General features: G+C 45.4%; 1 protein-coding gene across 3 annotated transcripts in view; it reads left to right on the plus strand.

Moving 5' to 3' along the window:
- The window catches only part of st6gal2a (ST6 beta-galactosamide alpha-2,6-sialyltranferase 2a), a 45,253-nt gene that overhangs the window by 14,831 nt on the left and 15,093 nt on the right, over window positions 1-15,329 (plus strand). For all 3 annotated transcript variants that reach the window (XM_080838962.1, XM_080838961.1, XM_080838963.1), the window contains 3 exons: window positions 3,768-3,824; window positions 4,724-5,825; window positions 13,609-13,706. In XM_080838962.1, coding sequence (XP_080695088.1) covers window positions 4,751-5,825; window positions 13,609-13,706 — 1,173 coding nt within the window. In that variant the 5' untranslated portion in view covers window positions 3,768-3,824; window positions 4,724-4,750. The remainder of the gene's footprint in view (window positions 1-3,767; window positions 3,825-4,723; window positions 5,826-13,608; window positions 13,707-15,329) is intronic.

The raw sequence follows: 15,329 nt of genomic DNA on the forward strand, positions 1-15,329 counted from the left end.
TACCAGCAGGGAAGAACACATGGAAGATGATGACAGCTCCACCTTGACTTGGCGATAGGACAAAGTTGTGTATGGAAGAATTTTGCATTCAAGGAGGATCATCAGGGATTAACAATACATTTGCAAAAAACACTATGCAAACAGTAACATGGAACTTTTCAGATGTAGGCCTTCATAAGAAGTTGTAATTAAGCCCAATATTGTTTGTTTTTCAATACTTGAAAGCTACATGCCACTGTTCTGTTTTGTAATGTTAATAGTTGTTTCTTTTTGTTTATTACTTAGTGGCTGTTCAGATTGTCATGAAATTTCTTCTCCTTTTTCATTATGTGGTTAACCTCCTTAAAGCCTTTGGCCAGTGGAGCAAGACTGGTTATGCAGCTATGTGGTTAGGTGGCACAGAAACAGAGATGCCTTTGTTGAAAGAATGGCATTGCCATGACAATCAGGCAACACAATAAGCAGTTGTACAGGCGAGCAGCTTCCTCGGGATGTAGTGAACATATGAAATTTTAGACAAGAAAATGCACTGTGCTCTAGATCTGTGTGTGTGTGTTTGTGTGTGCGTGTGTGCCTGTATGTGTGCGTGCAACACGAAAGTAGGAAGAAAGGGGTTGTGTTTGTGTTTGTGTTTGTGTTTGTGTGTGTGTGTGTGTGTGTGTGTGTGTGTGTCTGTGTGTTCGAGTGTGTGTGTGTGTGTGTGTGTTTGTGTGTGTGTGTGCGGGCGTGTGTGTGTACGTGCAACATGACAGTATGAAGGAAGTGCTTGTGTTTATGTGTGTTTGTGGTATGTGTTGTGTTGTGTTCCACTGGAGATGCAGTGGGCTATTTGGCAGCACGAGGTGTATGATTAATTCCTCCCCCAGCTCCCTTTGAATCATTTGTTCTGCTTATCGGACGTTTCCTGGCAGGGCACCTGCTATTGAAGGCTCATTTGTTTCCTCAAGCCTGGTATTAACCTGCACAAACAGAGCGCAGCGCTAAATGACGGCCATCTATCGTGGGTGGCAGGCTTTCCCAGATACCCGACACAAGGCTTTCCTGAATACAGCAGGACATACATCCTTGGTGCCCCCGGTGGAAAACACACAGGATGCTGACCTTGTTCAGGTGCTGAAGGGCCCAGTCAAGGGTGTCTGTGTGCGTGTTACGCAAGCTGTAGGTTCAAATCAAGGTCATGTGAACCAAGCATTCAAAACCCGCATACTCTTTACTCAATGCGTCCTTTCCCATAAGCATGTCTCCACACAAAAGGATGTGATGTTTATCCCAAGTGAGGGAAGCATGACATGTATGTTCATGACGGCATGAGAAAGCCCTTGAGGGCCAGCATTCTGTGCTATGTGACACGTGCAGAGGCGGTGGTTAATGCATCTATGTACTTGTAGAAATCATGTGTGCACACAGACTCTGCCCTTGCTGACACTTATCGTTCTGCTGATCAAGAATACCTGATTATTAAGCACAGAACCGGTTTTCTACCATAAGTGTGTATATGCATCATTCCTGCCGCAGTTTATGAACCACTGGATGCAAATGCCCCAGAAGCCATGAGAGATCTCAGTGCCGCCATTGGCAAGCTGCAGACATTGCATCCAGATGGGGTCTTTGCTGTTGCTGGGGACAACCATTGTGCTTCCAAGATTTGAGAAAAATGTCTCATGCACCACGAATGGACATAGAACCATAGATCACGTCTACACAATAAGGAGAGGATCTACATAGTTGGATTTGTCTCAGGTAATTAGAGTTGTTAGTTTTGTACTAAAATGTTCCTTCATAATTAGTGAGCAACTGAAGCTCATTAGACACATATACTTACTAACCTAACTACACATATACTATGTATAAAACTCCTCCATTTATTAAAGTTTTAAAGCTTTTTGTCCCAATCCGACTTTTTCACATGGTGACCGCTTTTCTCTAGGGAAGATAAGAATGGGGTCAAAATTACAACACATGGCATTAGAGACTTTGTGACAGATATGCCATACAATACAAATATTTCTCACTCCCCTCCCCCACCTGGGACAGCCTGACCATCTTTCGTTGTTCCTGCTTCCCAAGTACAGCCTGCTCATTGAAACCCACAATGAGGACCATTAAGATCTGGCTGGAGGGTGCTGACTCTGCTCTTCAGCACTAATTCCAGCACACAGACTGAAGTGTGTGTGCTGTCCAGGCCACCACAGACCCTGACATTGACTCATATACCAACTCTGTCCTGGAATGCATCAACAAGTGTGTGGACCGAGACAAATCTGAAATCTCCAATCTGAAACCCTGGATGAGCAGAGCGGTTTGCCTCCTGCTCAAAGCCAAAGATGCAGCCTTCAGGTCTCGAGAGCGGGAAGCTTACAAGCTCAGCCAGGGTCAACCTGAGGAGGTGGAATCGTCAAGGCTAAGCACACATACAAACAGAGGGCCGAAGAGCACTTCAACTCCTCAGACCCCCGGCGCATGTGGCAAGGCAAACAGACCATAACAGACTTCAAACCACCCAGTACTGTGCCCCCATCCAGTTCTGCCTCTCTCCCTGATGGAATTCTTCTACACTCGCTTTGACCGAGGCAACAAGGAGGTCACCCCTCAAAGTGGATCTCCCACATGGTGAGCCGCCACTCACTTTCCCCCTCTGATGTGTGCGCCACCATGAGCAGGGTGAATGCACAGGCGGCAGCTGGCCCAGATGGAATACCTGGCCGCCTGCTTAGAGCCTGTGCAGAGCAGCTGGCCGGGGTGTTCAAGGACATGTTCAATCAGTGGGTTGTTGTCCCCACAAGACCGCCACCATCATGCCAATGTCGAAACACTCCACAGCTTTGGCCCTGAATGACATCTGCCCAGTTGCCCTCACCCTCATCATGGCAAAGTGCTTTGAGAGGCTGGTTCGATCACAGCTGAAATCCTGTCTGCCCACTGCCCTGGACCCCCTTCAGTTTTCCTACCGCACCAGGGGACGCCATCTTCATGGCACTCCACTCTGCCCTGACCCACCTGGACAGTTCCAACTCATTGTCAGAATTCCTTGACTATAGTTCAGCATCCAATCTGATCTCCAAGCTTAGCCAGCTCGGTATTAGCACATCCCTCTGCAACTGGACTTATGCAACCTCTTCTCCTCCATCACCCATGACTGCGTTCCTGTCCTGTTCCATGTTCAAACACCATAATAAAGTTTCCACATGACTCCTTGGTTGTAGGCCTGTTGAGAGTGGTGAACTTCTACCACTGTACCGTCAAGGGCACACTCACAAACTGTATGTCGTGCGGTATGGTCTCTGTGTGGTATCTACTGTGTGAGGCCTTGCAGGGTGTGATGTGGGAGGTCTGGAGAAGCAGCAGGGCCACGGTGAAGGTTTGGCTGACTCGGAAGCCGCACAGCCAGGGGGTAATAACATTAAAGCAGGCAGGAAACTGAAAGTGCTCTTAACGATTGACCCCTTATGTTTTAAGAATGAGGTTCATAAATAAAAGAAACCATATGTGCGAGTTGTATTAAAAGAGTACATTTGTTATAAGGGTTGAGCAGCATGTTGGAAGATTTCTTCTTGCCAGTTGATGACTACAACCATGCAATTAAAAATCATTTTCCTATAAAAAATAGGGCATTACTGTACAAAAAATAAAAATAAACCAAACTTCAAAACTGTGGAAATGACTTTTACTGTGACAATGGCTCTGTTGAGTTGTGATTGTGTTGTTTGTGTGCTGTAATTATTTGGCTCACAGTAATGAACTAATGAGCTCTACTTTTGTTTTCACAGGGCCCCATTGTGTTCTTCAGTGTAAATGGATGACGATAAATAGTGGAAGCAGTTGAGGTAGGTCTCCTTGTCAATCCTCTGCACTTCTCTCTACTGTCACATCTCCCTCCCATCTAAGATGAATGAACGCCAAAATAATATTAGCATAAAAGTATATTATTTATACTATTATAGTATTATCAGAAGGCTTGTAGTTCATGTCACTCAAATCAGAAGCCACCACTGCATTGATTATGTAATGTTTCCTGTTGATGTTCCTGTTCCTGTAGTTATTACTGTTTGCAATGAGGGCTCTCTGTCTCATGCAGTTGTTCAGGTTGAACTCACTCACTCACTCCCCAAAATACTCAGATGCCCTTTCTCCTTTTCTCGCATTACACACCCTTTAAATGGCACCCTCTCCTCTCTCCCAGACCACTCAGACAACGCTTCTTGCTCAGTCCTAAATTAGATGCCTCTCCTGCAGGGACTTTTTTGGGAGTGGGGGGTGGTGGAGGGGTTTGGCAGATGGGAAGTGTGTGTGGGGGTGTGTGCAGAAGGGGATCAGAGAATGGAAATCGGAAGACATGCATTACATTTGAGGCAAGTCACCGTGAGATCCTTAATCTGCCAGGCTGACGCTGAGCGTGCGGCTTTCGCTTGTCAAGTCTGCTCAGAGCAAAAGCGCACCGCAGTGATGGCAAACATCTCTCGAGCGTGTCGTTTCAGACTGGATATCCCTCAAAAACTTGCTTTTAAATACACTGGGAAGTAGAAAAATGAATATATGAACAAGGATTATACAATATGAACACTGTACAATGTAATGTATTTGTTGAGTATATTGTACATGTTATACAAGTTAAATTAATTTAATTCAATTCAGTTTTATCTATGAGGCCTTTTGCAAAGGGCTGTGCGTCACTTCATGTAGATCAGCACCTGACCCCACTGTGCCCTTTGCTGTGACCTTTCAGGCTGAGCCGGACCGGTGGCCCGTGGCCATGAAGTCCAGCCTGAAGCAGTGGCGGCGCCTGGCGCTGTGGCTCATGCTGGCGTGGGTGCTGCTCTTCCTGGCACTCTTCTCCTACTTCATGGACTCACGCGTGGAGGACCCGCGCGCCGCCTCTGCCCTGCACGCCCACGCCGAGAGCCGGCGCTTGTCCTCCGTTGTCAGCAACCACCAGCGCGCCATCATGGGCTCCCCACACCTCGAGCGCCAGCCCCAGGCCCGAGCTGTCCTAAGGGCCACCGCGTCAGCTGCGAAAGTCGCCATAGCAACCACCACCACCACCACCGCTGCTGCTGCTGCTGCTGATGATGCCTCCATGGAGCAGAGGCCTGGTCCCAGTCTGGAGCCGGGCGAGCCCAGCCAGGAGGAGCTGAGCCAGGAGGCCGTCTACTCCCCCGACCCACAGAGCCTGGCCGCGTGGTCTGCGTTTGGCACCCAGGACGTGGCCTCCAGGTCGGACGGCACGGGAGTGGTGCGCAGCCGGGAGAACCGCATCCCTGAGGAGGAGGAGGAGGACGACGAGCAGCGGCAACTGCAAGAGGAGGAGGAGCTGGCCGCAGCAGGGGAGGCTGGCGGAGAGGAGGTGGAAGAGGAGGAAGAGGAGGCAGAGGGGGAGGTGGTGGGGCCGAGGAGGAGGAAGAGGAGAACTACAGCCGCCCCAGCCCACGCCGCCGGTCGCTGGGAGAACTCGGATGACCTGGAGGAGTACTACTTCTCCAAGTCCAAGTCGGTGGTGCAGCGCCTGTGGCAGGGCCGCGTGTCCGCCGGCATGCTCAGCCCGCGCCTGCAGAAGGCCATGAAAGACTACCTGGGCGCCAACAAGCACCGCGTGGCCTACAGTGGCCTGCGGCAGGCGCAGCGCAGTGCCAAGGAGCTCCTGTGCCAACTCAAGCGACATGTGCGCGTGCAAACGCTTGACGGCTCTGAGCCGCCCTTCTCCAACCTGGGCTGGCGCTCGCTGGTGCCCGGCCGCTCCCTGGAGCGTCTGTACGGCTCGGGCTTCGGCTCCTGTGCCGTGGTCACCTCCGCCGGTGCCATCCTCCACTCAGGCCTGGGCAAAGAAATCGGTGAGTTGTGGGCAAATCTCCCAGCATGCTGTGTATGTGACCTGACATGACATTCTGGTTAGATCCCTTAGAGTGGTACACTACCACTGGTGTTGCTTTAGGTCACCAAAGTGGTGATTGGCCCAATAATAATCCGGCTTTGCCGCTTACCATTCAAACCCCCAATTTTTTTAGAAAATTCCAGTTTAAAAAAATTAAAAATATGACAAAATACGTTTTGGAAAATCAACAAAATAACTCCTATGGTAGTTAAATAACAGCTTGAGACACCCCAGATTCGATTCTGTGCAATAAAATCCATGTGTATGTCATCTCCATATAGACTTTAAATGTATTATATCTCTAAAATATGACGGTTGCCTTCTCTCTGCTAAGGCCAGAGGACTTCTAAGTTGGAGAGACTGGTTTTAAAAGTGAGGGCACAGAGCAGGAAGGAGAGACAGACGAGCAGGAAGGAGAGACAGATGAGCAGGAAGGAGAGACAGACGAGCAGGAAGGAGAGACAGATGAGCAGGAAGGAGATACAGACGAGCAGGAAGGAGAGGCAGACGAGCAGGAAGGAGAGACAGATGAGCAGGAAGGAGAGACAGACGATTAGGAAGGAGAGACAGACGAGCAGGAAGGAGAGACAGACGAGCAGGAAGGAGACAGACGAGCAGGAAGGAGAGACAGACGAGCAGGAAGGAGAGAGAGATGAACAGGAAGGAGAGACAGATGAAATTCCCCAGAGAGGGGCTGAGGGTGACACACAGGCTGAGTGTGAGACACAGACAGAGGACACATGTGCATTCACAAGCACTAGACCATCAGGATAGTGATGGGGAAAACAAATGTGCCTGCTTGTAAAGCAGTGTACAGTTCATATGGTGCGCACATGTTGAGGTCTGTAGTCTAATGATTGAGATGAATCAAATTCTCCTTCAAGTCCTTGTTCTATCAGCCGAGATATCCCATAGGTGTTTCTTAATTATGCATACGCAGGCATATGTGTAGTTGTAGGCTGTAACTTTGAGTAGACCTATTGGTTATGCAAGAAGGGTCTACGGCTTCAAAACGACCTAGCTAGGACCTGGCTTCTGCCTGGCCCCTCTACCAAAACAACCGGCCCCGGCCTGGCTCCCCTGGGAAAGGTGCTCAAGAGCTACCACTGTCCTCCTCTAAGAAAAATTAAAAATTTTTCAATGATGCCTTCTGCCTTCACCACCAGTGATACTGATGTGTTTGAAAGGGAGCTTTGATGGGGAATGCAGGGATTCAAAACTTATCTTTTTTACTTTTTACATTTATCAGGTACACGTGTGTATACATGTACACATGTGTGGATGCAAATACTTCATGAAAACAGGTTTTGCATGTGACAAGGCATCAGTGCTGTGTCAATGACAAAGCCATCATTGTTGTTCAGCCGTTCCTGTTAGTTGTGTCAACACAACGGCAATGGGAAAAGTCTGCGGCTTCCATTCTGCTTACTAAGATTTTGTGCAGGCAAGATTACAGAATCTCCTCGGGCAATCTGGCACCCAGCTCAATCAAGCTACTCCGACAATGCCAGCACTATTTTGTTGTTGCCATGGGAACATCCATTGCCCAGTGGCATTGAATAGGTCGAACTGTGTTTAGGGTCGTGAGAGCTCAATGCCCCCCCCCCCGAAAGCATTAAAAGTATCAGCCTAAAATGACACAAATTATACCAAAATAGTGCCAAAGTGGATGGGCATTACAGTGGGTTATCAGATGGTTTTTCACATTTGCCAAGGCTTAGTCGTTCGCGCCGGGGTCAGATACTCATAGGACCGGCCTGCCAGTGGACCCAGAGTGCAAAGAGCTGTTTTTGCCAAAACACAGATGGACGGGGGAGGAAAACCCAGTGGCGTAGTGCATTGATTTCAAGTGGTTTGGTCGCTCCGTGTTGCTGAAGCACTGCATTGATTGCCTGGCGTGGCTGAAGTGGCGTTTTAATCAGTGCTTTAGTTGTTTCATGCTGCTGAAAAAGGGGCCCTTAGCTGATCACATCCACACCATTGATCCACCAGAGGCGGTGTGTCATAATGGTAATCAATTGCCCTTGTTTGTTGCGGAGTGTTGCTTGCCGATGTACAAACTCACAACATTAACTCTGTGTTAGGTAGACTGTTTTGCATGTGATGCAGGGGACACGCACATTTTGTGTTAGTGCAGGTGCTTGATATGTACATTAAGTGCTTGATTTGCCTACTGTGTGGGAGTAACAAACACGCTCAGAGAAGGCCCAACTGCAAAAAGGGACGACGCAAAAGAAAAACAGTAAAGTGGAGCGGGTGTGATGAGGAGAGGTTGCTCACGCAACGTCGCTAATGAAGTTTATCCCCAAGAGAGTCTGCGTCCGCCACAGCCGGCAGTCCCGGGGAAGCGCCGCACTGTTAACCAGCTGCTGTTCGCACCCGCCGGCGACCAGACTGCACGTTACAGATGAGTGAAATGTGCATCGGCGTGAAATAGTGGGTTAACACTCATCTTGTTTGTGATAGATAGAGCTGCACACTGCATCATCTGCCAGACATTCAGACATCCAGGCATTAACATACCTTACAGTAACAAGTTAGAATGGAGAGATGGCCAGTTTCTTGGCGTGATGAAAATGTATTGTATTGTTTGTTCTATGATGTATAGCCCTTTCAAGAAAGATAAGAATCATTCATCCTTTTCCCCCAAAAAATATTTACCTCGAAGATCGCATCATGGGTATACTGTATTTATCTAGACTGGGGAAGAGTGGTGACTTTGCTCTCTTGTTCATCTCGCTGTAAGTTGGCCCTTGCATCCTGGGAAACCTGCACCCCTGTAATTTCTAAAGCACTTTGAAATTGTAATATCTGAAGCCTATGACCGATGAAGATGCATGTCGATTACAAACTGAAGTTGATGGTTTCATACATGGTAATGGGGGTGTATGGCAACAGCATTATTGCTGTATTTATTGACACCGATAGTAAGGGTTTATGTGCATTATTATACGCACCTCCATGCAACAGTGGGAATGTAAGAGGAAGATATAGTGAAGAAAGTAAAGTCAGGTGTCCGGTAATTCAAGGACAAAACATAAATATTTGGAGAGGCAGCTTAACAAACATTTATCACTCTCTCTCTCTCTCTCTCTCTCTCTCTCTCTCTCTCTCTCTCTCTCTCTCTCTCTCTCTCTCTCTCTCTCTCTCTGTCTCTCTCTCTCTCTCTCTGCATGTACTGTGAGTTTCTCTCGTGGAATAATTCATCAATAGCTCTTCCCTGGTGACTGAAATAAGCTGAACCTCATAATAGATTTGACACTGCATGCTAAATCAAATTAGAAGCTGTAATTGAAATGATATTCCCATTAACACATTTTAATGTTGCATAACCTTTAGTGTTTGATAATTATTTACAGTAAGCCTTTCCCCCTTGTTGTATTTTTCCTCTTCTCTATGAATTCCCATGCTTTACGCGCTAGATGGCTAGTTAACAAGATAATGTGCACGACAATACGCACATTCCTTTTATGTGATCATTTGAAGATGAGTTTGGTTTTAAACTGCCTGTTCTCATAGCATGCCTCACAATTCTCACACATCTGTTTATTAATGAGAGTCCTGTTGGTGCTTTTAGATTCATGTTCAAAATCTCCTGCATAGTCTTTTGTCTCCCCCCTCTGGTGACTTATAGGAATTGCAGTATTACTGGAGCTTGGTTGAGAGAGAGAGGCGCATGCCAAATCTTACAATTATGGTTAAAAAGGGTGTATGATTTAGTTGGTATTGTGTCCACCAATCAGGACATTTGAAGAGGAGGATGATATGAAAGGGGTTCCTTCATGTAGTGAAGAAGTATTAAGCAACCACAATAGATTTCTCTGAAGCTTGTAAAATCATTCAGTGACAAGTGGACCAGGACCTTTTACAACTATGATTTATGTTAATCTAGTTACCTAGAATGTGTTTCACCGACATTCTGCTCCAAGAAAACAAACCATATCACTTAAGCAATATAGTACGAGTGCGAGTAGGGTAGGTAAGGGATATTCCCTTATAATAAGGAATATCCCTTACCTACCCGACTCGCACTCATACTATATTGCTTAATTATAAAACAATTTTATGGTCAACCAATTAACATTTTAAAACGAAGTTTTTGATTAAAAAATGTTTATTTCGCCATTATTTTTCCGCAACAAAAAGTTGTTCCATTGTCAACGTCTTGGTTTGGAATTAAAAGAACTTTGAATTAACGGTTATCGTTTAATTGTATCAAAGCGAATGTTTCATTGCGGAGTGATTTATTATTAGCTGTGAAAAGTCCGAGCTGGGATGTCCTGGGATATTCCAACTCATGAAACGTCTCTCGTTCAATCAGAAACATCTAAATAACTCGATAGAACCCAATTTTTTTTATAATATTCAATACATGTCATGGTTCTTATAGTGTAGCAGACCCTTGGTCAGGGGTGCCCAAATGTTTTCTTGTCGGGGGCCAAATGTTACAGTAATCAGAGGGCCAAAACCAAAGGTTCATGTTAGGTCATTCCCCAGTACATCGTAATTTATTGCATATTTGTACCAAATTAACATTAACACACATACCTACAAACTCAGAAGGGCTGAAAAAAGGTAATGTGAATGTAAATTAAGCATTCTGGTATACTCCAAGAAGAAAATAAAGAGAAAAGACAACATTTGTTTCAGGTAAAATAAGACACAATTATTAACAATCATACTAATTTAATATAATCGATTTAGGACAGGAAGATGTTAAAATCCCTGTGCCGTAAGTAGGGGATGGCCAATCAACAAACAGCGAGTAGAAAGCTAATAAACATGATGGCAGGTGCGCGAGTGACTACAGATGTTTCCTATTATTTTCTATTTGTATCCGTGAAAGAGAAAAATATAACAGTTTCGTGTTAGCTGTGGTCAAGAAAACATAGCACTTTATTAGCTGTTTAAGAAGTGGTTCCTCAAGGGTTGTTTTATTCATTTAGTGCCCTTTCCCTCTGTAATTGAACACATTGTGCTGGAGGGAATCAGCCTCTGCTCCAGTGAGTGGGAAAGGCAGGGGAGAAGAGATCTGTAGGGGATTCACCAGGGTAATGGCTCGATTTGGTCCAGTGCCCAGGTTCATTGAAAAGGTCCTGCAATCTCCCCAAAGACTGAGGACAAAAACACTAGCAAACTGTTCATCACTTTCACCCCAACTGTTGTTTAAATTTGAGTTGAGTTTATTTATTTATTTATTTTTAAATGGGTCCAAGGGTTGACCAACTGATTACAGTCACTTTAACTCTTTAGCTGAAAGCCAAACTGATACCTAAGAACCTGTGACATTGCTGTCATAACTGATCAAACTATGAAAGAGACATGGCCTCACCTATTATAGGGGGGAGAAATGGTTAAGTAATTGCTCAAGTATGGACTTTAGTGAAGAAGTAGTTTGTCTATTTTGAGGGTGCAGAAACATGATGGATTAGTATCTTGGAAGGCCGGCATTGGAGAGTCTTACAATGTCAAAGACAACATTTCTTCAGCTAGGGGTAAAACGATGGCCATTTGATAACTGCCAATAAACAGGGAATGAGATCTCTGTGATTGATCGCTCCTCTTCAGAAGCATCTGTCACCTCCATCACATTGCATGACCTGCGGGATATGTACTGATCGATCCAGCTGAACAAGAGTGGTCATGCCGATGAGTCATGTTGAAGTAGAGTGTGTGCGTGCCATGTTTGTGAGTGTGTGTTTGTGTTGATTGAGTGAACTGTGCAAGGATGTTTTCACAGACACCAGTGTTCAACCCTTAAGGTTATAGCCCAACCGTATCACTAGAGGGCAGTATTTCTGTTCCAAAGAGCAGCCATTGACGGAATTTGTATCCATTATTATATGGGTTAACATTACCTTGCGATGTGTGTATTGTGTTTGAATGATGTATTCAAGCTGGTGCAAGGACATGGCGGTGAAACCGAGATAATTCCACACAGAGGATGGTTTACCTTGGAATAGTTTCCGTGCCTTGGCTTTTGCTCATTACCTCGACAACAGACAATTACTCAGGTGTCAGACGATGCATTATTGAAGGGGCAAGTGCTCAACTGTATTTGGTTTCCATGCAAGGTGTCATATGCCGTGTATTTACAATTACACAAAGTCATAGCCATTGAATTCCACTGCATTACCACAGTCCTCTTACTTTGTGTTAATGTTATTTTGATCAGACCACACTATTCTTTCAGAGGATGTCCCTGTGCTCCAAAAACATTACATTTTGAATATGTTGTGGTAGTAATATGGTTTTAATTATTTGAAGTTCAGTAGAACATTTTCATGAGACTACCCCGCATTCATATTGCCTGATGGTATGTCCTGAGTATGTACTCAAGTGCCAATTAGTACGGAGTTCTGCTACTCCTACACTGGAGGCTCCAGTTGCCCCCCTCTGTAAAATCGGAATATATTTTATATATATTACATAATATACATGTGTATATATATATATATATATATATACCGATATATACATTTAAATACATATATATATTTATACACAAACACACCATTGTATATACAGACATTGCTACTGGTCTCCTAAGCTGCCTGCATGGGAAGGCGATGGGAATCATGCACCATCCAAGAATAAATCTCTTGATTGGGCAGCTGCTGATCCATCTGGCGTGTCTGAGCATCTAACGCCTCCCCGTGTTTGCCAGGCTTGGGGTTCCAATACGAAAGGCAAAAAAGATGATGCTGGGTTTTGGGTGCCGATCACATGACCCGATGTGTGTGAGCTGCCCGTAGTGTGTGGATTCATGGAACTCAGCCAGTCTCCTCTCTCTCTCTCTCTCTCTGCCTCTCTCTCTCTCGCTGTCTGCTAGGCCTCTCCACACCAATGTTCCACACCAGTGATTCTCTGCTAGAGCCGAGAATTTGTCGCGATAAGCCACACTCGTGTCAAGGCTACGCCATGCATATTGTAATGGAATTGGGCTAGTGCTCATCCGTATATCTCGGCACCGCTCTCGGCTGGTTCACGTCGGCTCTGCCTCTCCAGTTTAATCTGCTGGTGAGATTCTTGTCATGTTCTGCTGATGTATGGACCAGCACCACTGCCAATACCTGGAGTGCATTGGTACACTGACCATGTAGCCTCCTCCCCAGGGCTTCAATGAGCAGTCATATCCCCCCACGTCTCTTGAGAATGAGGAGCATGGCGTGCTGATCCTCACACTTCACAGATATTGCCTGAAGCTCTTCAGACGTGGGTTGCCATGACTGCTTATGCTGGGACTGCTTCAGCCCTGGCAGCAAGTGCTGCCTTCTACAAAATTAGTTTGTTAATTTCACAGGACAGCGTGAGGTGGTCGTTGAACCTTGGTATGCCCCTCCTGATGTGCAGTGCCCCTGCTTTAGACTTTTATTTATGGTTGTACCTTTCTGAATTCGCCCCGAAGGGCAAGCAGAGCTCTCAAGAAGGCAATAGAGCTGTGTGTGATTATCTAGATGGCGAGTGGGTTTGGAGTGGGAGAGTGGGCCTCGGTCAACCCTGAAGTTGTTGTGGTGTAAATCGACAGGAACTGTTTCCGACGGTGTGCTGCAATAAAAACTTATGAAACGGCCTTCAGGGATGTGTTTGTGGAGTGTATTTTGCATTGAAGATCGGCCAGTGAATACCATTCTTTCCTTTCCATTGATGACAGAAGGGGTATTTGGACAAAGACCTCTGATCGAGGCCTCTGCTTCACAGACTTGATCTACAGTCTTGCATTCTGTAATTCTCCTTTGCAGATTCCCATGATGCCGTTCTGCGGTTTAACGCTGCACCCTCAGAAGGCTACGAGCGAGACGTGGGGAACAAAACCACTATACGAATCATCAATTCACAGGTAGGGTTGTGTGTGTGTGTGTGTGTGTGTGTTTGTGTGTGTGTGTGTGTCCGTCCTTTTGGTGTTGTTTCTGAATGGGAACATGTGTTGTACCTATGAAGCAGCTCCTCAGACATGCAGAAGCACAGAACACAAAAAGTATACCATGATGGAAGTGTACCATTATGAAAGTACCATGATGTTCCGTGAAGAGGTGTGTGTGTGTGTTTGCGTGCGTCATAACTTTTTAGCTGATGCAGTTGTTTGAAATCTGGTATTGAACCTATTGAACCTAGAATTGTTAGGCAACCAGAAATGGCCCACAGTAGCAAAGGGGCTTATATATCTTACTTGTGCAATAACACAGGATACAAGAGGGATCTTGACACCTTATATAAAAATCAGGCAGGGGATATTGACACCAGTCTGTCGTGGTTGTATTCACATAACCAAAAATTAATACCAATACCTCACATTAATATAATTTATAGCACAGTCCTAGTTTTATTTCTTAGTCAATCTAGAGGGTTTGCAAAAATATCACTTGATCGACTAATTGCTTTTTCAAATTCTTCCAAATCGATCGTGACCGTGGCTTATTGAAGCTTTGGTGTGTTGATTACTCATCAGCAAAGACGTCCCAGCCTGGAGAGCTTATGTGAGAGGAGAGAGATTTTCTCCCATGATCCTCTGCTCTACTGGGAGGAGCGATGTGCTGTTTATCCGCACCTTCATACGATGCCGAAAAAGTGTTCCTTGTGAATGTTTTTTTTTTTTCATGGCTGGGGAGGTCATTTGCAACAAAAGGAGCTGACTCATCGTCAAAACAGCAGAACAAATATATTTAATAAAAGCTGTTGATCAGGTTTTGATTCCCGGTCGGTGCAGCACACCTTTTTAAGATGTTTTGGACAAAAGCATCTGCTAAATACAGATAACAAATGTGAAACATTGTTCCTAAAATGATTCCCCTCATCGATCTTCATTTTCTATGAGTGGAATCAGCTACATTTACACACACTTCAATCCACTGTAGATGAATCATGTTACAAAAATCAAGCACATTAAAGGGTCCTACACTTCTACGGATTACACTCAAACCCACTAAACCCATGTGCTTATTTATCCCAACAAATATCTTCCTAAATGCCATATCTTACACATGAAACTGAAATAGTCTCCCAGATGTTCATAAACACAACAGAAAGAACACAGACACACAGTTCATTGCAGTCCCCATCTGTCGGACAATCTAAAAGCATTTGTTTCTTTGTGTGATGTATGGGGATTTCTCGGAAATATGTATTGATCATATGTATTCAAAGCCAGGCATAGCCCAGCAGAACACACAGTACTTTAGAATTCGTCAAGGCTTGTCTTAGTCGTAGCCAGTAGGTGTCACCACAGAGATGTCGGATTGTTTCAGCCTTTTATACAATTTCCGGCACTGCTTCAAACGTTTCAGTGTATCACAAAGCCTCACTTTTCCCACCACTAGGTAGTAGCCAGAGTAATCCCTCTATTTCCTGTGGGGTCGGATTTACCTTAAATGAGAATATCCGGCTTACTGAGTTCATGTGGTCTGGCAAGTGAAATAATACAGGCCAGTAGCAGCAACTGCTAGGATACAGCAGTTGCAGCCTG

The sequence above is a fragment of the Sprattus sprattus genome, assembly GCF_963457725.1.
Source record: "Sprattus sprattus genome assembly, chromosome: 5".
Classification (NCBI taxonomy): domain Eukaryota; kingdom Metazoa; phylum Chordata; class Actinopteri; order Clupeiformes; family Clupeidae; genus Sprattus; species Sprattus sprattus.